At 45.8% G+C, this 26,071-nt stretch overlaps 1 protein-coding gene across 1 annotated transcript in view; it reads left to right on the plus strand.

The window, feature by feature from the left end:
- LOC108116724 (mushroom body large-type Kenyon cell-specific protein 1) overlaps positions 1-11,064 on the plus strand; it is a 50,841-nt gene extending 39,777 nt beyond the window's left edge. The window contains exons 4-5 of the mRNA XM_041818218.1: positions 9,465-9,803; positions 11,012-11,064. Of these exons, the coding sequence (XP_041674152.1) occupies positions 9,465-9,803; positions 11,012-11,064 (392 nt within the window). The remainder of the gene's footprint in view (positions 1-9,464; positions 9,804-11,011) is intronic.
- The last annotated feature ends 15,007 nt before the right edge of the window (positions 11,065-26,071 follow it).

Genomic DNA, 26,071 nt, shown 5'->3' on the forward strand with positions numbered 1-26,071 from the left:
CCGAAGCCCCTGGCCCTGGCTCCGGCTTTGGCCCGAACTGGATCCATCCTCTGAATAAAAACACGTGGCCCGAAATGGGGGTGCTCGTGGGGCGGTGGCTGGGAAATTATAACGGCAATGGCACACAAGGGAGTCGCACTGGATTAGGTCGTCCTCCAGGCCAGGTCCTTATGGGAAACTTTTTGAATATTACAACATAAATCGATTAGCTTCTATCAGCCCGTGCTTCATCGTGTGTGGTGTCTGTGTTGCCACTGATTGACACTTGAAGCGTTTTTTTGCTTGCCTCGCTGGCTGATGTTTGCTGTTTGCTTTTGCTGATGCTGATGCTGATGCTGATGGTGATGGTGATGCTGCTCCAACTCCGACTCCGCCCGCATTCGCATCCGCATCTCCGAGGCCATTGATATGCGTCCCGAGCACTCAGCACTGAGGACTCCACTCCGTGCAACGTCGAGGCCAGGCTTCATCTAATAAGCACCCGTACATAACTCCACTCCCGAAAGAGCCCATCACTAGATATACAGTGTAGAGCGTACAGCTGGGCAAATTGGCTGGGTGGCTCTTTTATCAGGAGACGACCTCGATTTCCAGCATAAATTGAAAGGAAATTAAACATTGAGTGGAGGGGAAATGAGCGCTCTTTGAGCTGCAGCGGAAATTGTTATGTGATAATTGGGTATAGCGACGCTATCGATCCGCGACCCGATCCAGGACTTGGCCGCAATCTGGGCCAAAGGTGGCCCAACCATGGGAATCGAAATAATCTCCCTTCGGTGTTTGTCCAAGGGATTATCGCCTCTCCTGTTTGGGCACAAAATTACATTTCAATTTGGATCACTTCACATCATCGACGTACTGCCAACCAGTCAGCTAAATCTTCTGAGCAAATACTCAAAGCCTTAACCTCCGAACACACTGCAATTAGCGCTGGCATACACGTTCGCCAGGGTAAATATGACAGTTTTGCAGGGATTCCTCTAGGGGTGGGTCGAGTTTAAACGGCTCTCGGGCTGAGGCATAAGGTATAATTTAACAGAAATCAAAGGGAATGTGCGTTGCGAATTCGGAAACGAACACGCTATAACTCTGAAATAAAAAGCCAAAGGGTTAGGGGATCCAGAAGCAGGCGATGAGTTATGGGGCAGAGAAATCAATTGTCTTGACAACAGACGCAGCAATCCCATTGTGCAATATTCGGGGGCTTTAAAGCGAAAGAATTTCGCAGTCCTGTCCCGCCTTCCCTTTGTGTTCCAATTAAAAGGGTTTGCCGCCGAAAGGATTCACTTTATTGTTGGTTGGCTTGGGCTCCGGCTTAGGGGATATTTCCCTTTTGCAACTGCTCGACCATCAGCCATCCATCCGATTCCTTCCACCATCCCACCTGAAGATCCGAGTCGAGTTTCACGCTCCGCTCGTTTGGCAATTTGTTGTCGCGGCTGTTGACTTTGTCATTTCACTTTTCCCTTTCCCGAGCTTCGTGACTTCCTTTCCTCGTGCTTGCACTTTCAACCTTAAGCTTTAATTGCTCGTCTTTCCCGGCTCGTTGACATTATTTTTAGCCGTTTCCCGAATCCGGATCTTCCCTCTCATCTTAGTCAGGCGACTCTAACCCACTCATCGTGACAAAATATGTTTGGCTCGGCATTCGCTTTGTTTTCGCTGCTCCTCGTGGGAAAGTTGGCTAGGAACATGTCAAACTCTCATCAGCTTCGTCCTTTTGACTGCCCGGCCTTGTCTGGTCCTAATTATCACGCTAATGAATCAAGTGTACTCGCTTGTAACAAATTGATATGAGAAAGGGACTCATAGTTCCCAGATTCCAAGTGGGGGTTGGCTCGATGATAATCATGCCCAGGACCATATCCGGCGCGTGTGCTTTTCTGCAAGGGGTAGTAGCGATGATTTGCATGTGAATTTTCTCCATTATCCAATGGCCATATCCGCCAGAGTCAGGGGAAATTTGATCAGAATTATAACCTGAACTGACGTAAGTGCCCGAAGATTCTGTGAACTTTTCTAAATGGATTTTCTTGATTTCGCTTGCTTTTCGCTTTTGTTCTTACTTTCATGCTCGGTAGCTGGCCCCAGGGATTTCTTGGGAGCTTGTTAAGCGACCTTCCTCCTCCTCAGGTGAGGGTGGTGATGATGGGTTCGTTCGCTGCTGATGACTTTCGGCTCCCTGGAGAACCCGCCAGTAATAACTGCGATTGTATTTGTATTTATTGTTATTTGCCAGGTGGAAGTTTCCTGAAATTGCAAAAGAAAAGTGAATCCGAAGTCGGGGGAGGGGTCGCGGAAAAACTTTGCATAAGCCGAAGCGAGCTGCGCCGGCAATCAATTTCAATTTTTAAGCCCTTTACCGAGGACAACGTTTTTAATTAATCGTCGGATTACCAGGAGCTGCAGGACTCCGGACGTGGCTGCTGCCCAGGGCAGCGGTTTATGCTCATCCCGTCCCATCCAGCTGTCCATTTTTTCCATTATCTGTGCCATTTATTCTATTTTTGTCGCACAACTCAACTAAACGAGCGACAAATTGCCGACGAGCATCGACCAAGTGCCGGCATCATCCTCCGCTCCTGATGAACTTCCATTGTCCCTCGCCTGCGTTGCGGCGGCTTAATCCTTCCACGCTTTGTGCCCTCGGTGCGAGGACTCCGTCCGCCACTTGTGATGGATTTCGCAGCCATAGTGGGCCCTCGGACGTCGGGTATTCCGGCCATATGGCCATAAGGCCACAAGTGTCATGGCCAAATTCGGTGGGGGTGCGGGGTTGCATTCATTTCGTTTTACTCGCATTGTGGTTTCGGTCCTGCACTCCGAAAATCTGTTTTGAAAACCAATAAATCAGATTTATTGGCCGCTTCCTTTGACTCCTTCCCTGCATCGCGTCAAACTGTCTCTCTTCATTTGCGATTTAAGCTCGCTTTTTTTCTGTGTGTATGAGTTTACCTACTATTATGACAAAGTGTTGTTGGAAGGTTTACACTGCGGCTCTATCAATAGGTCCTGCGGGCAATCCCGGGAAGTAGATGCAAAGTGCCGGATTAAAAGCTGATGAATAGTACCAACTACGGCGGGGATATCCATCATGAATGAATGGAAATAGTTGTGGAAGTGGAGCTAAGTCAACAGATACCCAGATACTTCTGACCGCCATTAGCAACCCGGCTTCTGCACCCCGAAGCTTGAGCCAATTATCATCATCAAAGTCCATCAGAAGCCATGAAAGCAGAGTTATAAATTACAGAAGGTGCCAAGAGCCACATGGACGTAGTAAAATTGCTAAAAATAATGACGCATTTCCCACACCTTCTTCGGGTCTTCTCCGGGCAGGCAGGGATGTCCACAACCCGTCGAAGCTGACGATGTCATCATCATCGTCGTTAGAGGCACAAATCTGCGCTCTGGGCAATGTTATTGTTACAATCGACACCCGACGCGTTAAAAACACACATATATACACCCGAAATGATTGCAGGGGTCGGAATGGCTCAATATGACCCGTGGCGTCTTTCGGTTTTGACCACCGCCCCCTCCTATGTGCATTGCCATTTCCATTTCCATTCCGATTCTTTCCCACTGCCATCTCTCCACGGGGGTGTTGACAATTCAAACACAATAATTGCGACTGAGAACCGCACGACACTCGACGGGATTCGTGGCTCCGATTGGGCCTGGTAGTGCGATAGCCGAAAGGTGTGGCGTGGTCGTTACGCCGTGTTTGACACAATGTCAACTTTTGTAATAACTTTCTGCCGGCTACTACAGGCCGTAAAAAGGAGAAGTACATGGCCATGCTGATGGCAGTTGCAGCTCGCTTTGATCTCCGCTCCGGGGTAGTTCGACCTGGACCGGAAAGCCGCACCCCGAGTCAGCCGAGCCGCAGTTTTAATGAGCACTCACCCCGAACATCATAGTGCCGGGTTCTCTGGTTCCTGATTTTTGATCCTGTTACCCATTGTGGCCATTGTTCTCGCACCCCGCATCCATCATTTGCGTGGCTCTGTTTTTTCTTACAAGTTTTTTTCTACTTTTTGGTAGGGTGTTTATTATTAGCCTGGCAAATACATCCGCACGCCGAAGTCGAGCCGGCAGCCGGCGATCCTTTTCGTGTCCTTTCAGCTCCTGCGTATTCAGTCGAGTCGCCTGCCATTGTGTCCGGGCACTGTGAATGTTGGTTTAATGAGTGGAATATGTCAATGGATGCTGTGCGTCTGGCAGGGGCAGCCATGTAGTCATTAGCATTTCCAAATTACGCAAAATATTTGGTGAACGCAAAAGGAAAAACTGCGAGGAAAGCGCATTTTCAGTGGTTAGGCAGCCGCAAGCAAGGCTTCAAATGGTGTGGAAGAAAAACGACATTGTTTCCTTGATCGGAATACCTTTTGTGTTGCGCTTTCTTCACAACAAAAACTAGCAACTGATTTTTATAAGCATTTTTTAGCACACAGAATGCATTTCAGACTGAATATGCTTAGAAGGAATAGAAGAAGACTGTAAGGAAATAGTCGACAATAATTTATCCTTACTTCTTTGTACCTACATGTGGGGTTTTTTTTTAATTACACTTATGCTTATATTACACTATTTAAATAGAATCGTCGTCGATTGCTCCTCTTGAGCTGGTCTTATCGTCGTTAACTCTTCGCTCAAACTCGTCTTTCCATTCTCCTCTTAAGCTTCGATCTTCTCGTCGTCGTCTTCCTCGTCTACGTCTTATCCACTAACCATTCCCATTCACATACATGGTTACTGAATTAATCGAAGTCAATCTATGTAACTTCTTTTTAAATTTGTGAATATTAGATTCTTGGAAAATGAACTTTGACTTGAATTTATATTTATCGTAGTTTTAAAAGTATCTATTCTCTATTTGCCTTTTTCTTAGTTTTTTATTAGTTATAATTTTCTGACTGAACCAGAATAAGTAATAAGCTGGCAATAAACTTTTTAAGTCACTTCATAACACAAAACGTAGTTTCTGTTTCTTTTTCTGTTAAAAACTGTAACTCTGCTTAATTTAAGGCGACACATTTAATTGCGGCATATGCTCAAGGACCTCCGGAACAATATGGCCCGTAGAGCCATTGAATGGCCGCAGAAGCCACCAGAAGCAGGCTGATATATTGCACAAAGGCCTCCCTCCGAATGAGTTACTTATAGCACTGAAAGCGACGGCTAGCGGCAAGGACGAGCTGCCGAGCAGGACTCTATTTATCGGAGCGTTATCTGTCCGGTGCCAATGCCCAGCAAACCGCGAAATCGAATCCATAGATCAGCCGAAGGAGCGAAAAAGTAAAACTGATTCAACTTGCGCTAATAAATGAAAGGCGGCCCGAATGTTTGCGATTGCTTTGACATGTTTGACAACAATGGCGAGCGGAGGCAGAGCTTAAGCCGCTGACAAATGCGATTTCCTATTGAAAGTGAAAAACCCGAGCCGCGAAGGGGTGCAGCAACCCTTAAGTCGAGTCCTGCGAGGTCCTGCCCTGGGCATTTGCATTGATTTCAATTAATTTGCTTGTTGTGTCATCTCCGATCCTTTGGCCGTGTTGTTCGGATTGCGTGGATGTAATTGATATTTGGCCAGGCCGGGGTTTCGGGCTGGTCGAGTCAAGTGCTAGCCACCCCTCGCCGTTCCAATGTAAATTATGTAAATGCCAAACATGCATTAGAGGCCAACGAAGGTCCTTCTTCGCTCCCACCTCTAATCCTGGTCGGAATTATTCAGGCGGATAACTCCTGTGCCGTCTTGGCTCAGCTGTGCAAATTTCCTGGCCTTCCGAGGATGCGCCGGGGTGACAACAGCCAACTGTCATTGACAGCTTCGCTGGCATCCTGCCATTCTGCCATTCTGCCAACCAGGACAACAAGGTGTTTTTGTGGCTCTCGACTTTCTCTTTTCCCGAGCGGATGAGTCAGCGGCATTCACATTCACATTCGAATCCGAATTCGCATTCGCATCTCCCCAGTTGCTTTTAGTTTTGTGAATTTCAAATGCCAGGACATCTGTTCAAGTGTTTTAGGGATCAGACCCAATCCTCAAGCGGTTTTAATGCGCTTAGTTTGAAAGCACGGCTAAGTGGCAGGGACCTTTAAGAACTGTGATACACCCGGCGCATTCTGACCACTTATTTACCCATAATTGCAGGCCTTTGAACGCCCAATTCAAAACAATTTAGGGAGTGTGACTATTATTAGTTATTCTCGAATTGGTCGTGCGTGTGAATACCGAATGGATCCATCAGGCGGCCATGAATCGTTAATGAGGATCAATCGATGCCACTGTCCTTGGAATATATTTTTGAGGGCTTCAAATATTTATACGGAATTTGGCATTTATTTATAAAGTTTTAAAGCATGGGTTAATCGGTTTAAAAAGTTGCACCCTCGCAGGTTTTATTCCTCGCAAAGTTTGCCCCGGCAACTTTCCCCGGATTCCATTTCGGGTGGACTGTTAATTGTTAATTGGCTGCATCGATTGTTAATTGTTCCAGTTGTTGTTGGTGGAGACCTGATTGGGGCATTGTGAGTGCAAAGTTTCGAGTGCTTTCGTCTGGCCAAAGTTTGTGGCGAAACAAAGGGAGCTTCTCTGGCGGATTGATTGGTTGGTAAATTAATTACGTGGATTGCGCAAGATTACATAATCCCCCTTGGCCATGCATCCCCAAGCCTGAAGTTTTCCAAAAACACACACACCATCAGTCTTCGAGTTCTGCCCCATTACTGCTCGAAAATGTTCCGTTGATAATCCTGAAAAATAGAATTCTATTCGAACTGTCCCCAGTGCCCTCACAGGCCCTTTTCCATCCCCATTCCCATTCCCATTTCCATTTCCATTCCCATTTTCATTTCCAGCCATTGCCCGTATATACGATTTTTATTTATTTTGCTTTTAACAAAATTTGGCAAATTTACACTTCGCTGGCAGGGCAGCAAACAACAACAGCACATCAACAAAGGCCGGCCGACCCATTCCCGCCCCAGTGCCAGGCCCAGGACAGCCTGATTGCGGCATGGCCCCATAAATAAGGGCAACATTCAATGCAAATTGGACTATTTACGCAAATTTTATTGCCACACAATTTTTACACATTTATTTTGTTTTTGTTGCCGCTAGTTTTCCTTCGCCACATGGAGACGCAAATGCTTTATTCCTTTGTTGTTGCCTCTGCGGAGTTGGTGCCCCAAGCGTCTGCTAAATCAGGCCATTTGGACGCTGCTTCCTTGACTTTCACTGGGGCGACAATTTGGCTTCTTTGTTGTGGGCCTGGCCTTCGACTCCAAGCCCCAAGCCGAACCCTTTCTGCCCCGTCGAATTATGCGATTTTGTGTCATTATTCCCTCGCTAAACGAGGCAAATTCCCCCTTGCCATCAGGGATCGAATGTGTTTTTTATTGACATTTAGACGCGTCGCAGATTTGGCCCGGCTTCAACGAGTTGATTCCAGTTGGCCTGGCCTGTGTCATAAAGCCGCCTACGGTGGGGATTTACCAATAAATTCGTTCTAGTGAAAATTTATTGGCATTGCTTTTTAAACCGCGACGCGTGTTGCCCCAGGAATTTTTATCTCCAGGAAATTGACATTGATGGCTTGCCTAGGATCGGAGGGAACTGACCTTTGAAGAGGAACATGTTTGCGATGAGCACCGAGTGGGTAATTGCTTGGATATAAGCGCTTGGTTGGGGCATAAAGGGAAAGAAAATGTTAGAATATTTAAGTATGTTTATAATAAGGGGATACTTTAAGGTCATTGCGTAAGGGATTCGGTACAGTATACATGATTGTTCCTTTCAATTTCACAGTAATATGCAAATAATCCAGATGAGTATGCACGTATCATCAAACAACCATGCCAATATACATATTAAACAAGAAACTATGAGAATAGATGTAGGCTGTTATCGATATACTTTTAAAATTTAAGTACCTCAAACTAAACATACAAGCGTCGCGGACGATGGCGCTCGGAGTTAAGTGAACTCCCCTAATTGAAAAATATCCGTTCTTCAGGGATCGGATATAAAGATATAAGAGATCTATGATCTGGCTCAATCTCATACACACTGTTGAGTAGAGAACAAACTAGAACGACGACTAACTCCCCTACCGTGATCCAAGGTGGAAGGATTAGGTTAAAAACTTACCAATTTCACATATAATATACTCGTTACTATCTTTTTTATTTTTTTGTAAGTCAAGTATTTAAAACTCCCAAAAGTTACCCGATAAAACAATCTAAATATTTAGAAATTTCTTGCTGCAATATTAAAAGCGGTGAGAGATGGATTTCAGCTGGAATGAAGGATTTTCGGATTGTTAAAATGTTTAAATAAAATAAGGAACATAAAAACAGAGAAGAATTAATATGTTATTGAATTTCTTCTCAAGTTTCTTAAATTTGAAAAACAATCTTTATAAACTTTAAGATGTAAGCTTTTCTTTTTGAAGAAGTTTAATGTCTTAAATTGTACGATTTTCAAATTATTCACTCTTCATTTGTCAAACTCTTGACTTGATAACATTCTTAAACTGTAAAGAAGAGTATTAGATTGCTTTAGCTTAAGATGTCAATCTATTATTATTTGTCAATCTGGATACTGGGAAATCCGTAATATAACGTTTTCCCTCATCCCGCACACCTAACACCCACACATCACGACCACAATGAACAGAGTTATTAGCTCGTTATCTTTTGCACTTCATATTTACACAGTTGGCTACCAAAAGCCGAACAAATCAGCTCGAAAGCCAGTCGAAAAGGCCGAGTGCAGGGCAGAGTCTCCCCTCGCCGACGGGTGAGCAGTTTACCCCTAATTTCGCCGCTTGTGTTGCTTAAAATTCAAACAATGTGTTGATGCCTTCACACCAACCAAAACATGCATAATTAATATGCAAAGAGCGGCAACAACAACTACGACAAAGCCACGAGCAGTCGGCAAGGAGGAACTTTTCCGAGCGGGCTGCTTGTGGGAAATAGAAAGGGTTAGCATAATTTTTTTGTTGGCAGTAGGAGGGGGGTTGTGGGGTTAGGCCGAGGCGACACTTTGCTTTTTGCCTGCTTCATTATCACAGCTTCCGCGTCAACATTATTTCCGCAAAACAGCAACAACATTGGGCAGGAGGCAGCAGGGGGCCTGAGTCGTTGTTTCTGTTATTGTCATGCATAATTCATATGAGAAAAGCAACAATAGGCGGCAACGATGAGCGGTGGAAAAGTGAAAACCTCAAACCTTCGCCAGATGACAGGGAAAATGCTTTAATTGAAGCGAACACTCTTACACACCCTTGCCCTCATTTGCATATTTCAATGCATGCAATTAGGCGCAAGGAGGCGGGGTGGGCGTGGCAGGAGTTAAGCGGAGAAAGCAGCAACTGCCATGACAAGTAAAAAGCTTAACTTCCCTCTTCATCCATCGAGTTCCGCTTTATACATTCTACCTACTCTTCTTTCAGCCAAATCCCGGCATTTCACGGTCAACGGTCTTCTGAGTGCCAATAACACGCTCCAACAGCAGCAGAACCAATACAACCTGCAGCCATCGAATGACAGTCGGAACATCTACAACAATCCCTACATTCCGCCGCAGCAACAACAGCAACAGCAGCAGCAGCAGCAGACGCAGCAGCGCACAGCCCACCTGTTCAAGGCCCTGGCTGCCTCCGCCGGCGGCACAAACAGCCTGCCCCATCCCTACGACTTCTCCAACTCATCATCCTCCTCCAACGCCAACAATGACCACCAGGGATCATCCTCTTCGGAAGCAGAAAACGCCTTTCTAACTCATAATAACGGTGAGTTCATTAAACTTATATATCCCATTAATGTTAGAGATTTATTCTCATAAAGATGAACTTACTATGACCTTAATTTGTCTCATTAACATTAGTATAAGTATCTGCATTCTCGGTCTATTAGTAACAACAGTTAAGTTTAAAAAGCTTTTAACTTCATTTTAAACTATAGAAACTTCTCCCAATGTTTACCTGAAAATGGTCATGATTTGGGGAAAATGTAGTCTACAATATAAAACTTTGTTAAAATACGGAGTAGATAGAACACACTTTGTTTTTTCATTAAGACAAATTTAAGCTTTTTGTGATTTATTGGATTTGATGGGGAAGCTTCATTGTTTCTTCTACTTTAGAGAGATTTGATGTTAAAACGATGTGCTGAAGAATATAGAAATTGGGAACTCCGAACTCCACAAAGAGGAGGATGCGTAAAATGCATGGCTGCAAATTGAATTAGCAGTCCTGCAATTAAAAACACAACTTTCCGGAACTGCTAAGTAATATTTCCTTTTCCTGCGCACCTTCGCAATGAATCAGAAGAGCAGCCGGCGAGGAGAAGCTTGTTCACCTGCCCGGTTGGATGCCAGCTTGCCATAATTTGCACGCAATTTGCATTTCAAGTGGCCAATCCCCTCCCAATCCCGCCTTCCTGCTTGCATCACCTCAAGTTGGCCAGTTGCCGGGCTCTCCTTCTAATTACGTCTCGCAAAAAGTCCTCGGTGCTCATAGCTCAGAGCCAGCTTCAGTCTCAGGACCCGAACGAGGCTCGAACTTGGCGCCCAGTCCGGCGGCAGTAAGTGAAATTTATGTGAGTGCTTATAATTTGTAAAAGTAAACGAACCGGAGAGTGGTCCCTGCCAGAGCAAGAGGTAAATGAGAGTTTGTTTAGCAACAAATTACGCAGGAAGCGCTCGGAAAAGGTGTGCGGTTCCGGGATTTATGTGGGTGCAGTTTGGCCAAAAGGAATGCGGATCAGTGGTAATTCGCCATGATTATCCGAGTGGGGTTGAGTCATCACAGCCATGTGTATATGTATTCGGACTTATCGGATGTTCCACTGTCTCTGGCTTAAAGCTATCGTGAAAGGAGAGGCCACTGAAGTCTGCCCTCCAGCGTCCACATCATATCCTAGCCTTTGCTGCCATTGTTGGCTTCGTTCTTTGGATCGGCCATAAAATGTGGCAAAGTGCAATTGCCTGGCAGGCCAGGGATGGGCCGTAGGTCGAGCAGACGCCACCAGTTATGCAATAAAAATCATTAAAAAATATAAAAATGAAAGCGGCAAACTTAACAAGCAGACGGCTCCCCTCTTCCTGCCTCGAAGTCCTGCCAGGACGAGTCCGATGAAGCCGTGAGAAAGGAATTGAAAAAATCATGGCAGACGCTGCGAGATGCATCGTCGTTGTTGCAAGAAACTAGTAACAAGGAACAGGAAACTAAACGAGCACCCAGCCCCATAAACTTAAATCACGATTAAAAGTGTGATTATCCTTGTGGCGCTACAAATCGCCGCCGCTGCAGCTGACAGTCCAGAGGGCTGGGACACAGCCACCGACTGTCCTTTGGCTTCCTTGGCCGCTACTTGCGCCAGGCTCCTTCCATGGAAGCCCTGTTGTTGCAGTTGTCTGATTTTATATCTTTACAACCAGGCGCAGCCGTGGATGAGCAGACAGGGCAGCTTCGATGTTGTATCCTCGACTCCTTACCAGAAGTTGTTCGGCGTGTTTTGTTTTGACTTGTGGATGGCTGACTAGTTCAGTCTCCGGATATCAGCGTGGATGCACGCCAGATGCCGGAAGCTTTCTGTATGATACTTTGCTGGTTTAAAGCCAGTGGGTGGGCTCCTTAAAGGGTCTTCCATCCTATTAATCAAAACATAATTAACACAACACTTAGGAGTATTCAGCATTGTCCAAATTTTCTTTTTATAAGCTCATAAAAAAGGAATCCCTTTGATTTTTAGGTTGATTGACATAAAAATGCCTAGACCCAAAAATAAAGCCGTATTTCTATCCTTTTTGCCGCTACAAATCTTGGCATTATTTTCCGCTCACATTGTAAATAACCCGAGCTGGGATTGGCCCTTGCATATGTCCAGAATGCTGCCCGTCAATTGTCGGGTTTTTGCCGGGATCCGCCCCTAAACTGTCAATTGTTCGATAGATATTTACCAATTTTACAGACGTCCTGGCTCGTTCGGCTCGTCCTGCCTCGATTTCACTGCAAACACAAACAAGGGCGAATGCAAATAAACGCCGGCCAGAAGTGGGCCTAGAACAAAGGAGCAGTCAGGGGTGGCTCGGACATTCGGCTTATCACAATTGACCCATCGCACGCCTTTGGCCGTCTGTCTGTCTGGACATTGGTTTAACGCCCCATCCACTGCTTCCCTCCCTTCTCTCTACCCATTCGAACCGAACAATTGACTCTCGTATTTCACTGATGAACTTAACTTATGTCAAAATATGCGATAAGTAATCCTTTTTAGCCCCGACATTCGGCTTCCTGCGTGGGTTCACCCGTCCGTCGAGCACTTGCCTGGACTGGCCAGAATCCTCGAACCTTTCGCCTGTGCAAATATTTTCTTTCCAGCGATAATTCTACTTGGAGGGGAAGGGGTCTCAAAGTTGATGGAAATTGCCATTTCTGTACATTTGTCACGAAATCTAAAACAAAAACTTTATTTATGTTTTCTTTGCCCAGCATTGAGGACTCGTAATGAATTGTGACAGCAGACTGACAGATGGGGGAGAAAGTGGTCAAGATCCGGCCTTGTTTGAGTTTCATTTGTCCGGAGTCGTGGGGAGGAGGACACTTGGCGAAGTAGTAGAGCTTGCACGGGTCACCCCAGGTTGAGTCTTCTCTAATATTAAACAAACATTTCTCCCAGTGCCATCTACTTTTGATTGCGACAATTTCATGGTTCCGCTTCATTTGAAGGATGCTGCCAGGACTTGGCACATATCTTTCTATCTGAGGTCGGTCTTATCGATAGCCCTCGAAAGGGGGCATCACCCCTTGACTCGGCCGAAAGACCTCCAAGCTCAACGCCGAGATTCTCAATTAGGATAATCTCGGAATGACTAAGCAAATATTGGCCAAATTCGAAAATTCGATGCGCACTAGGCCCGGCTCGAAACGCATTGGACAAGGGTTTACTGGCAGTGTGTTTTTTCTGGACTCATAAAATATTCCGCTTTGCCAGATGAAATGCCTCTCTGGGGGACCATGGGGCAGGGCCGAGGGTGCAGTCCTCTATTATATGCACATAAAAATAAATTCCAAGACTTTATTATGCCCATGTACTTGTCAATGTCGATGTGTGTGCAATGGACTGTGTTTCGTAGGGGTTTCTGTCCGGGTTCGGTGTTTCGTGTTTGGGGGACCTGCAATTGCAATTGTTGGCTCACCCCACGGAGGGGTGGCGAAGACCGGTGGGTGTGAGGGTGGCTCGGGGTGGCAGACAGATTACAAGAGGGCAGGGGCGCTTTTTGCATTTGTTGGTGCCCGGACTGCAGACTGTGTTTAATTTTTTGCAAATGTTCAATTGAATAACATGGGATAAACGCTTCATTGCCTTTTCTGTTGTGTGTGATTTCTATTTGGTTAGTCAATTTTGGATTATTGTGGACAGTTTGGCAAGGACTTTCGGGGACGATAACCGGACCAAAGCAGCTTGACAAATTGAATTAGAAACTAAGCCCGACTGCTCTATGTCGAACTTTGGCCCAAGTTTGCTGGCTTTTCCATCCGACTTCGGGAATCTCCAATCATGTGTTACTTTGCCAGCGTTTTTGCTTTTGTCGACTCGGCAAAGTTTACTGGAGCACGGCCGCCCACGGCGCGGGAATGCCTCCTCTTGTGCTCCTGGCAAACAAACAAAATGACAGTTTGAGGGACTGAAAGTAACAGACAAAAAGTGCAGCCGCCTTTTAGGCGCCCAGCAGGAGTGCCCGCCAATCGGGCGGCCGTGCAAAAGTTCTCCGTGGATGAAGGCTTAGATGGTTATTGATAACCCAAAGTGGCTTCTGCCCTAAGTGCGCCTAAGTGTATGCCTCAAATATTGTGCAACTGTAATTTGGTAATCTCAAGTACGCCACACACACTCACAGCAAATGGCCACGGGATGGTGAGTGGTAAAAGGGGGAGGAGCACTACTCCTGCACAAAGTGACTTTTCAATCTCCATTGAGATGACAAAATTTTGCTTTCAACTGCTGGCCAAGCACTTGAGCAGGTCTTTCGGTCGACGTCAAGTGGGATGTTGTGGTCAGGCCATTATAACTTATAACTGGGACTGCTTCAATCCACTTTTTAGTCCTTCCATTTTGCAAATGAAATGCAAGCTGGCATCGTATCAATTTAAATCAAATGAAGTGCAATTTGTGCCATCCCGTCCTGCACTTTTCAAAGGGGCTGGGGGCTGCACTCGAGACCCAGTGAAAGGACGAAGTGCTCGGGGCTAAGCAATCGAGCGTTAAGTGGAGTGCCGGAAACTTTAACACACTTTTCGGCTTTGGTTATGGGCCTGGACCTGCTACAATTCGGAGTCTCGTCGGACGTTGACATAGTTCTGGGTGGACGAGGCACGTGCAAGTGCCAAAGTTGCTGCTCATTACGTGGCCAGCTGCTTAAATGAGGTGAGAAGTGGCTGACCACCAGTGTTGTGTGCAAATTAGAATCCTTGCGCCTGATGTACTTTAAGTACGTAGCCAAACCCTCCTCCTTCCTTCTGCTCCCGCCTCCTCACGCACATCTTGGAACACCCAAACACACCTGGCCAATTTGCGCTTTTGACCCCTCGGCTGGCGAAAACGATGCCAGCAATTTAATGAGCTGCCATTTATATAAAAAGCAGCAAAGTAGCCAAGTGCTGGGAGGGCCAGGAGGAGGAGCTGGGGGCAGACAAATATTTAGCAACGTAGGTGGAGCTTTTCCACGCAGACAGACATACAAATGAAAGGGACTCGGGGCACTCACATGTCCCCTGCATCCCTCTGACCATCACCTTGGGCCGACTGTGATTCATGCAGAGCAGCAGAGGCAGCAGCTGGCCATAAAAATGGCTTAAAATGATCATCATAAACGTTGAGTGAGCAAATATTGCAATAAAAGTAAATGACTGAAGGACGTCGTAAAATATTTATACGTGAGCTGCTCGCACGGCGGCAACCTGCGAGAGATGTAGGACATCTCTGGATGGGGCTGCGAGAAGGGGGAATCCGAGGAGTCATGAATACCATAAAAGTGTCGAGCGAATGCTAGGAAATTAAGGGTCTGACGAAAAAATGTGCTTAGCGCGCTGAAAAGCGTGCAACTGGGGATAGGATGGGTTTGACCCAGTGAGGTTCGCTCAGGTTGGGAAATAGCTGGGGCTCCAAATTCCCCAGAAAGTAGCTCTCCCCTCTAAGGAGATTCCAATGTAGTTCAGTGCAAATTTCATTATAGTGCACTTTATGGTGCAAGTTTCGGCTATAAAACGGGCGATTTACGATAGTTGCAATCGAGGCTCGCAAAGCTCGGCTCCTCTAGGTGGTGTTGGTGAAAAAGCTAAGCCATAAAAGTCTGAAAGCATTCCGTCCAGAAAGTCAGTTAACAGCAGAAGGGAAAACCTGTTTACTTTTTAGTTTAAATTGTTCTCAGTTAATTTTTTTTCGTTTATTTATATTACCAATTTTTATCCAACTATTTGTCGAATAAAAATCCTTTACTGGATAAATTTTAGCTTCACATACCACTGCCTGTTTAGAAACTGCAATGTTTTCGTGAATTCTCTGCTTACAGCTCGCCTAACAGAGATTGTAGCTCCACTCTTTCCACCCCTCCTAATGTCCGTGCTCTCTTGGTGTCTGAAAACTACCCCTGCTTGCTGTGACTTGCAGAAGTTTCGTCAAGTTCTCCTTTTCCCCTGCCTACTCAGGGGTAGTTAGATAATCTTGCTTAACATTAATACCCCTGAGATACCATGTTAAGATTTCACCCCTAATGGCCAGCCTTTTCAAATGTTATAGCAATTTTTATGTACATCAAAAATAAATATAAACGTTATGAAGTAAGCACATGAACATATATTTATAGGCTAATTATATTGGTAAGCATTTCATTCCCGATGACGGTACATTCTACACAGATTTGTAAAGTTGTTCTGCATCTACATCGACTGACTGCTACTCCAACGGACCCTAAAGTCCCCTCCAAAAGCTTCAAAGTTTCACCAATAGCTTTAAGCTGTCCGCTGCTGTTACCTGTTACAGAGGCCCTCCTAGGGGAGCTGCTCATAGGAAAGCTTAGAGAAAGCTCGCCCCAAAAAGGGGTGCATCTCTTGCAGAGTGCCTCTCCGCAGGATCCAAGCTTCTGCTCATTAATGGCTGCTGCGACGTAGACGCCGCCGTCGACCGAGGACTTACACACAATGAGCGATGGCTGCTATTACACTCGTGCTGCACACTTTTAGGCGCTGCGCCGCTATCTCGGCCTTTGCATAACTTTTATTGTTGAAAACACAGCTGGCCGAATTCGGGCAGAGAGCACCCTCGCAGCCGACGAGCCGACGAAAAGCAGCCGACGAGAGCGGAACGCGGAAGTTGTGCCGCTCGTCAGCCGACTGTTGCTCATCTCCCGACGACGCCATTGTCCGTGCACCGTACCTCTGGCCTTTTCCGTGTGTGCGTGTATCCGTGTCCTGTGGCCGTGTCCTGAAAGCTGAAGCTGGCAATGCGGCCGGTAGTCGCATCGTCGCATCTGGCTAACGCCGCCATAAAACGCAACGCATTCAATGTGGCAAGCGCAACAATGAGCTGCTGTTGCCGCCGCTGTTGCTCCTGCTGCTCATCGTAGCCTGTATCCTGTATCGAAATCGAAAAATCCAATCCGTCGCAATCGCAGTCGCTCGTCGGGTCGTGTGTATGCAGTTTTGCATTAATTTAATGTCAGCCACCGCGGTCGGCAAACTTAACTGCAGTTTAGTTTAGCTTCGGCATTCGCAATTAAGAAGCCAAGTGCGGGCACAGCTGTAGCAACTCTGGACCGATTCGCCCGCTTCCAGTGAACAAATGTGAAAAGAAACGGCAATCTATTACATTTTGGCGCCAAAAAGTTCGTCACGCAACTGCGAGTGGGAGTGTGTGTGCGAGTTTGTGTAACAAGTTGGCAATAATGTGGCCAGAAAAACTTAGTCCGCTGGACAATCGGCAGTGATAGTAAACCTGATAAGCCTGCACCTTCGGCATCTTGAACTGAATTCACATTGAAATTAACACGAAATCACGCTAGTATAAACTTGAAATCGGTGCGTATACGCAATGTTCTACCTAAATCGGAGATGCTAAATAAGTGAGTTTTATTAACATATAGACGTAGCTTTAACTCATTTCACAGCAACACTGCTTATACGCAACGTTTTCGGCAGTTAGCCTAGTTAAGCCGATTGCCCAAACACAATAAGTTTCACGGAAGGTAATTTAATAATTCAAATGGCTGCGAGATCATAAATTCAGAGCACTTCCCAGACACACTTGCGCAGATAACTCCACGCAAAGTGTAAATTAAATCAACACAAGAGCACAAATGTGAATAAATCGCATCTCCCTAATAAAATAGGAAGCCGCAGGCTGTGAGGAGGAGCAGTGAGGCCGCGGATTCTGGCACTGCTTGGCGGGCCAAAATACTTGAAAACTAAAACAGCACAAACATTGTGCCAAAATAGCCGTCGGCAAGCGCGAGTATTTGCCAAAAGTCGAATTAATAAGCAAACAGAAGGCGCAAAGTTTGCGGCTGGGGCTATGAAGTGCCGTACACAGTGGCTTGGCCAAATCTGGACTCTCTGCAAACAAGCATCAGAAAATCTGGCTCAAATCGAGTACAAAAACTGAATAGTACCAGTTACCAAAAACTAATCAAACATAAAACATCGGCTTACCAAATTCAGAGTCACTTGCTGCGAATAAACCATTATCGGCGTGGAAATAACATTTTAAAATCTGAAATAAACGAGCTTTTAGTCAATTGTGTCAAAAGTCTTCGTTCAACAATTGCATCCGATTGTGTTAATGTTAGTGACTAAATGTACAATGAAATTGACTGTCCAAAAGGTAAGCGAACTAATCACATTTATCCTTTTCATATTGAACCGTAAAAGTACCTGGGAGAAACCAGAAAAAGTCCTTTGAGTTCTCGACATATTGGCTCACTTGTTGCACATGTAAAGAACTTTTATGAATCCTGGCCGAAGGGTATGGGGTGGCTTTTAACGCATTTGCCCGGACAGGCCGCAGGATGATTGCAGCTGGAGGATTCCTTTGGTCCTATTATATATTAAAAGAAAATACGAGAAAATACTTGCAAATATTTTATCAATAATGCAGCTGAAGACAAAAAGAAAGCAAATGCTGGAGAACGAAAGAAAACATCCGGAAAGGATAGGAGCCTGGGCGTTGGTTGTGGTCTTAGTCCTGGTCGGGTGGCAATGGGTTTCCTGCCTTTGGATTCTCTAGGATGCTTTGCCGTTGGCTTGTGGGGGAAGTAGTCGTACAATAAATTCAAGAAACCAGCCAGCAAACGACTGGAGAGACGTTATGATAATCTTATTACACATACGCCCTGTCCGCATAGCGGAGCAGACACCCTTTTCCTCTCGGGTTTCATTTTGTGGGCATTTGCATATTTTCTTCCATTGTTTTGAAAGGCCTCATGCCGCACATTACTCATCAATGCTAGCTGAGCCCGGGCAACGATGATATTGACGGAAGAAACCTATCTGGCTAGTAAACATTGGGGCTTACTTGAAGATTCTCGACGCATCCTGATCCTCGTCGAGCATCGGATGATGTCAAACTATTTTCCGCACCTTTTCCAGGGCTATCTCAATTCAATATGGGGGATGGTGACTTCGAGCGGTGCTCGTTTGGAATTTTTCAATTTTGCAGCTCGCACACTTCTTTTTATTTCACTTTATTCGTTCGCATATTACGTATACAAAGCCCTCATGAAGACGTATTCATACGCACGCCTAAGCTGCCCGGAGAGGTAGCGAACCTGGGAAGGAGCAGGAGCAGGAGCAGGAGCACACATGCGATTTGCATAGGGAAAAGGGAAATCATCGGGCGGGTCCTCCTGGAGGAACAGAGATGGCCGCAGCCCCGAATGAGATGTTGCTTTAGTGATTGTCTCTCCGTCCTTCTGCCACTTGCCTTTTCTTTGTCTGGGCTGTGTCGTCTGCCTTGCAGTTTACTTCCGCTTCCCATCTCGGCGCATGTGTGTGGGTCCCCTGCCGCCTTCCCCCTTCTCACTCGCATTTAAATATACATTTGAATTCCGTTTCAAGTTAGCGGGTTCAGAATAAAGCCAACGGAAGAGCGCTGGCAAAATTATTTTAAAGGTAAGGAAAATATGTAAAAATGTTATTCGTTATTCGTTCTCAGAAGGCACAGTGGGCCGGACCGCAAGTTTTGCTGTCAAATAGCTTACAGTTTTTTAAAAAGTAAATCAATTAAGTTTTCCCTATTTCATTAATAATATTTAAAAAAAGGTACTATTCGTTTTGATATTGCTTAAGTAGAATATATATTTAATTACATCTTAAGGCAGGTTGCTAATATACGTTTTGGGATTAGGGATTATGGGAATTTAATAGTCTGCAGATAGTAATTAAGGTACCACTGTGCACTGTAAGCATGTGTGTAGTCTGAAAAATTGAAAAAGCTGGCGCTAAGGCGTACCACGAGCAGAGGCCAAAGACGCTTACAAAAGGCGTCGTGAAAATAAAATAAAAATGTTGAAACACAAAAAGAGAAGAAATAAATAAAAAGCAGGAGCAGAGGCATTGGAAGATGCGCAGCTGGCAGGCAAAAGGATTTGCATGCGTGTATCTGTGTGGGCGGCTGGGGCAGGCTGGGTGAGCTCCATTTGCCTTTTTACCAGGACTCTGGGACCGAATGCTCCCAAGGGAACTATTGTTCTTATTGTTGCCTTGGATATTTCCTATGCTGTTAAGTTGACGCAAAGGATCTCCAGGATCTGTCTGCAGGCCAAGCGTTCGCGTGTGTATGTGGGGAAAGGTACTAAGTCGGAACAAAGCTCAAAATTATGCAACATATTTTTTTATTTTCTCATTGTGGCCCCCTTCACCATCGCCTTATCCATAACTTCGCTCCCTTTGCCTGCTGGCTAGTCGCATTGGCTTCCCTCTTAGGCCAAGTAATGAAATTACAGCTCGGGTGGAGACTTTCTCGCAGCCTTTCAACTCTGAGCTGATTATGGAAATGAGAGTGGGAACTCCTCCGTCCCGGCATTCATGCAGCTCCTAATGATCTCCGACGGCTGACAATGAGTTAATTAAACTGTCGAAGCGGTTTGCTGGCTTGGATTCCATCCAATCTGGGTCACCGGGCAGATGGGGAAGGTACGTCAGAGAATATCCTCGAAGTGGGAAAACTATTTTCAGGAGACAAGTTATGCTTCCGCAGAAAGGCGTTTCCTGCTAACATTTCTTGATTATGTAGCTACAAAATAAAATGTCGGAAAAATTTAATTAAAATTGTCAAAGTTAATTTCGTCTGAAAACAGAAACTGCATCTGAAAGAAGCGCAAAATACCGAAATAAGCATGCAACAGCACGTCATGTGGAAGGGCAGGGCCGGTGGCGCAGGATTGGAAAGTGAGGAGGGATCCCGGCTAAAAGTCAAAGCTATGGTCAAACTTTTGCTGTCCACCAAAGGGAAAATCAGGCTGGCTGCGAACAATGCCAGAGGCGGGTGAGGGGGTGGAAAACTTTAGTTTTCGGAGACTTTGCTTGGCGTTTTCAAATAAATTTAATTCAATGTCTCTTCAGTCATTCATACAATGGCCCCCAACGCACAACGCACTCACACACTCACATGGCCCGGCATTGTCCGGCCAAGGTTGAGCTGAGTTCCATGTGCGATCCATTCAAGCATCACTCCTTTGGCTTTCATTGGCTTTTCAGGCGAGCGCAAACTTCTCTCGATGTATGCAAATTGAAAAAAGAAAGCCCGAAACAGAAAGGCACCGAGTGAACGGGAAATGACCGAAAGGCAAAACTTTCCGACACTTAATGAAAGGCCCCGAAAAAGGAGGAGGTCGGGCAGAGGGACCTTGATTCGGTGCGGTGCTTGATTGGCTCCATCGCGTAGAAAGTGGAAGTGGTGAGCCATGTTTGCTTTGACATACTTCTAATTGGGACTGGCTGAGGGAAAACGCACTGGCTTATTCGTCAGGTCCTGCTCGAAACAGAAGGCAATATGGCGCCTTCAAGGATTCCACCCTCCCCTGGTCCTTTCACCCCAAGGAAAGCATAAGGCCATGCATATTAACAACCTACTTTCACGTAATGCCGAGGCAGGACCACCCAAACGACCGGAACGGAGCTATGGAAATCCGAGCGCCGGCTGCTTCAGTTCGTGACTTACTCAAAGGCTCATTGGCAGGGACGGGAAATGGACTTCCACCGTATGTGAACAGTGCGGACGTCGTCCGAATCCTGGGCCAAGTGGCCGGGCATTTAAATTCAATCGCCGCCATTTTTTATGCGTTTCCTTTTCCTATTTAATTTGCTCATGCCACTTCTCGGGAGGGAGTGTCCTAGCGTGCTAGCTGAACCTTCTTCCGCTCCCCCACTTCCGCTCTGTGCATATGCATGTGTGGGCGTATCGCCAGCTCCCCTCTTTCTATCTCCTTTCGCCCTTTTCTGGTGAATGTCCTGCGGATGTAATAATTGTCAGCAGCAGTTTTGCGGTGCTAGTTTAAACGCAACCCACGCAAAAAATTGTCAGCCATCGGAAATGCTAAAGTGAATTTTATGCTAACATGAGTGTCTGTCCCTGTTTTCCCCACTGTCCCCCCTGCCTTCCCCTCCAACCACCTCTTATGCAAATGGCAGTGAAAATTGAATTTTTTCGCTATATATTTTTGGCGTGTTGGCGCTTCGGATTCGTGATTTGCGGGGCTATCCCCCAGTTCGATTATCGTCCTTACTAATCACATCTGCTCAGGTCCTTTGTGCGCTGCTCGTTTCCAATTAAGCCGGCAACTCCTTTAACTATAATCGGGCAGCTCCTCCTGCCGCTTGGCTGTACATTAAATTACCGGCTGCCAATTAGCCATCGCACCCAGAGCACACAAACAGGGCCATAGATAAGCATCCACACACACTAGCAGCATTAGCAGCAGCAACATCAGCAACAGCAGAAACAGCAGCAAGAGCAACACCCGCAGCAATAGCAACACCAACACCAACACCAACACAAATGAGCGCATTTAAAAACATTACCGCGCTGGGCGACTGCAACAACAAAGGGCGGTGAGTAATAAAAGTGCAAGGGGGAGCTGCGAAGGGGTAAAAATTGCACAACATGACAGCAAAATGCATATTATGCATAATTAACTGTTTATGCGAATGAGTGACAGGCGAAAGGACATGGGGACGTCGCGCAAAAAGGAGTTTCCGGGTGGCGGGTGCCAGCCGCCTATGACCATCAGCCGGTATTACGGCTCTGACGACGATAATTACGCCGGGCGGATGACGATGACGAGGATGTCGAGGATGATGACGATGATTGCATTTGCTGAAAGTGAAACAGCTAAGAGCGGCTCCCTCGTCTCGGGTCTGCTAATTTAGACGTTGTGCTCTGTGGCTTTTAATAATTCACACCCCAAAGACAAAGGGGAGACACTCGAACGTTGGCAGAGGCAAAAAATGGGTTAAAAAATGGAAAGCAGAAAGCAGACCGGCAGGAGGCGGGTCCTGCGACGGTCGGCCATCGGATCCTTTGTCACCGGGGGCTGGCTGACGTCGCTTTCACTTCGCAGGCCGTCAATTTGACATGTTTACCATGTGTCTGGGGCTTCTCGTGTAACAAAAGGCTTGTTTGCAATTCGCACGGGCGGCCACAGGGGCAGCCGAGGGGGCCACAGTCCGGGTAAAAACTTCTAGACTTCGAGGATACTAGTTTTGTTCCGTTTTGTGGTCCTTCCATTTGATTCGCAAAAAATCAGAGAGACTGAACCAAGATTTTTGGCATGTGTGTGCTGCAAGTTTTGATGACATGACAACAGCGATCATTGTCCACAGTTGGCAGCAATGTGACTTAATAGGTTGTTGACTTTCGATTGGCAGACAGGCCAGGACTTTCAATTAGTGTCCTGTGATGCAGCAGACTCTGCTGACTTGCAGCACTGATTAAATTATGCGCATCCCCTGCGGAATGGGCGAAGGAATGCGGCTTTAAAGCAAGGCCCGGCCAGCCCGGCCAGTCCGGCCAGTCCGGCCTAAAAAACCTCGACCCCTCCATGTATTATTCAGTGAACGATGCCATGGCAATTGCAAATTATGCAGAAATTCAGCCAAAACAGCAAGAAACTATTCAATTTCATTCATGTGCAAATATTTTATTACCCGCACACACAGCCAGACAGTCGGTCAAATTAATTAATAAACGCAATGGCAACAATGACAAATTTTCCGCTTGGAAAACTGCAACCAGCAGCAGCAACAACGCCGGGCACATTCAACCGGACAAAAGCAAAAGCTAAAAAACCCAAATTCTACAGTTAGATAATCTCTGGGGAGTACACATGGCGCCACTATTTTAAAGATGGAATATATCTTGTTGTTTTATCAAATTAAATATTTTGAATGGCAATCTTTAAGTTGGCCCTCATCACCTTTAACAATTTACTTGCAATCAATGAAGGAAGAGACTTCCTGACTGACTTAATTCTGAATAGTTTGACAGTGCACTGGAAATTCTGTTAATTTTCCTCTCTAAATCGATAAATCGATATAGTTTAGACTGAATAATCAGAAATTTTCCTTCTCTAGAAAATTTCTTTAGAAAAGTTGAAAGCCAAATGGTGCCTGGCATCTGTCAGTGGTTTTCGCATACATCTTATGACGCGAGAGGAAACCAAATTGCGCCACTGATGGCCGTATCCATATTTCATCTAAAGCCTGCGGACAAACCATTTGAAAATGCAACTTCTCAGCCGCTCTTCTGTCTGGCCAAAACGCAGCCAGCGACAAAACAAAGCCCGAAAGCCAAAGGGAAAGCCGCTTCTCACAATCCAAAGGATCTGAAAGTGCTCAAGCATCAGAAAAACTTCAAAGGCGGCTTTTCCATTTCCATTCTCCCAATCGTCGCCGTCTTTTTCGTTTGCGGTGGCTTGGTGGCTTTTCCTGCTCCACCAAATCTCTCTTCTATTCTCGGCGATTTTTCCAACGACTTTCGGCTGTTTGGTGCAGTTTTTAATTTAATTTGGAAATGCTTAAAACGCGCTATTCTTTCTGTCTCTTGGCCTGCCTTTGTATGCGAATGCCATCGCATTGTGGCAGGCCATGTGAGCAGGGATACATCCTGAATCGGTGGTGAGGGATAGGGATATATCTGCCCGGCTTTCACTCGAGAACTGAACAAACTGAGCAGGCGAGTGAAAAGGCAGTCGAAAGTCGCGCTTCTGCTGCATTTGTTGCAAGCAGACTTGGCAACGTTTGTGCATAAATGATAGGTCTCTCCCTCCGGCGGGTCTTTCCATTTTATTTACCACACGTTGCACATACGCGGCGTTGGCTCCTCACAAAAACCACAGAGTAACGAAAGAAAATCAACGCACTCACACAGTAAACACTCGCAATTATGTGTCACAACTGTGTGTGTCCGTGTGTGTGCGTCTGTGTTTGCAAACGTTTGCCGGCCGGCTTGCCAGGGTTGCCAACCATTTGTGATGTTTTGGCTGGCACGCTATCAGAGCGCACACAAGTCCAATGTCAAATATGCGACTCCCGACGTTGGCAAACAAGACAATGAAAATACTTCCCCATCTGTCTCCTGGCTCCTGCTCGCTCTCCCCCACTCTCCTCACTGGATCCAGTCCTGTTTGCCCCGTCTGTTGGCGGCAGCGGCGGCCCTTGATGTTGGCTTTAAAAAACAAAACAAATACGCTCGGCCGGCTCAGAGATGGGTCCGTGATGCAGCAGCTGCACAGAAAGTGTCTCCCTGAATGTGAGCTACCAAATAAGATCTTTTTTAATAAACGTGTCTATGTTATGTTATATGAATGTTTGATGGTTCTTCTGACAACACGCTTTCATTAATAACAGATTGTAAGAGAGTAGAAACTGATCGCTATTTCTGTTACGTGCTAATATAATACTAACCTAATTGGAAAAGAAACTCATTTATAACTAAGCTCAGAATTATATCCAAATTCTTCTTGGTAAAATGTCACCTGATAATAATTACTTTAAAAACTGTGGTACCTGACTTAGTAAAAAGACCTAGTATGCACCACTTAGAGAATTCAGTTAACTGGGACTAAAAATAGTGTAATAGTATTGGCCAAGCTAACTCGCTTGTAGTCACGAGGCCAGCTCTGGCACATATTCCCGCCGCTAGTTGAGTCCCGGCTACATTCCTCCTGGCCACATGATTTTGTCATTCTGTGAATGCGAGCAAAGTTTGCCGAGGGTCGGGAGTCGAGGGAGGAGTGGAGGGGTCAGAAGTACAATTGCTTTTATGAAATTAAATTACGGTACACATATTTAAGCACTCCGGGAGTTGCTGAACGGCGGAGAAAGCGTGTTTTTAAAGGAAACTGGTAACATTCGTGGTTTCAGTGCATCACGTCAACCGCTGGGCTGAGGACTGGATGAAAGGAAGCTGTCCCTAAATGGCCAAAAGTAATCAATTAACGTCCATCGCAATCGATAATCAATTTTAATTTGAATTACTAAAGTAATTGGATGAGGATTTAATATAAAATTATCGTCAAGTGTCTGCCAAAGATGGCCGGACAAAGAGTCTTCTTTGTAATGCAATCAACACAAACAGAAATGCCAGCGTTCTTTGAGATGTGCTTGGTTTTTTCCCTCGGAACCGAATCCGAGTCCGACTCCGAGATGAAGAATGAAGGCTGACCGCAAAACTCAATAGACACATGCCGGAGTTAAAGCTGCAAATGTAATTAAATAATTGCAATTAAACATGGGAATCGAGAGCGCAGGAGAAACTCGCAAATTACATAAATACCTCAAATAATCAACACATTATCAACTTTTACGTAATTACACATGCAGCATGCCGGGAAGTTGCAGATCCAAAGATACAAAGGCAGATGTGGCCGCAGATGCAGATAAAGTTAGATCTGGCCACATGCGGAGGCAGCTCACGTGCAGCTCAACAATGGGAATCGGCAAACAGCACTGACTGACTGACTGACTGAATGACTGACTGACTGACTGACTGAGGGACTGACAAA

Source organism: Drosophila eugracilis, unplaced genomic scaffold, assembly GCF_018153835.1.
Source record: "Drosophila eugracilis isolate 14026-0451.02 unplaced genomic scaffold, ASM1815383v1 contig_2154, whole genome shotgun sequence".
NCBI classification, from domain to species: Eukaryota; Metazoa; Arthropoda; class Insecta; order Diptera; family Drosophilidae; genus Drosophila; species Drosophila eugracilis.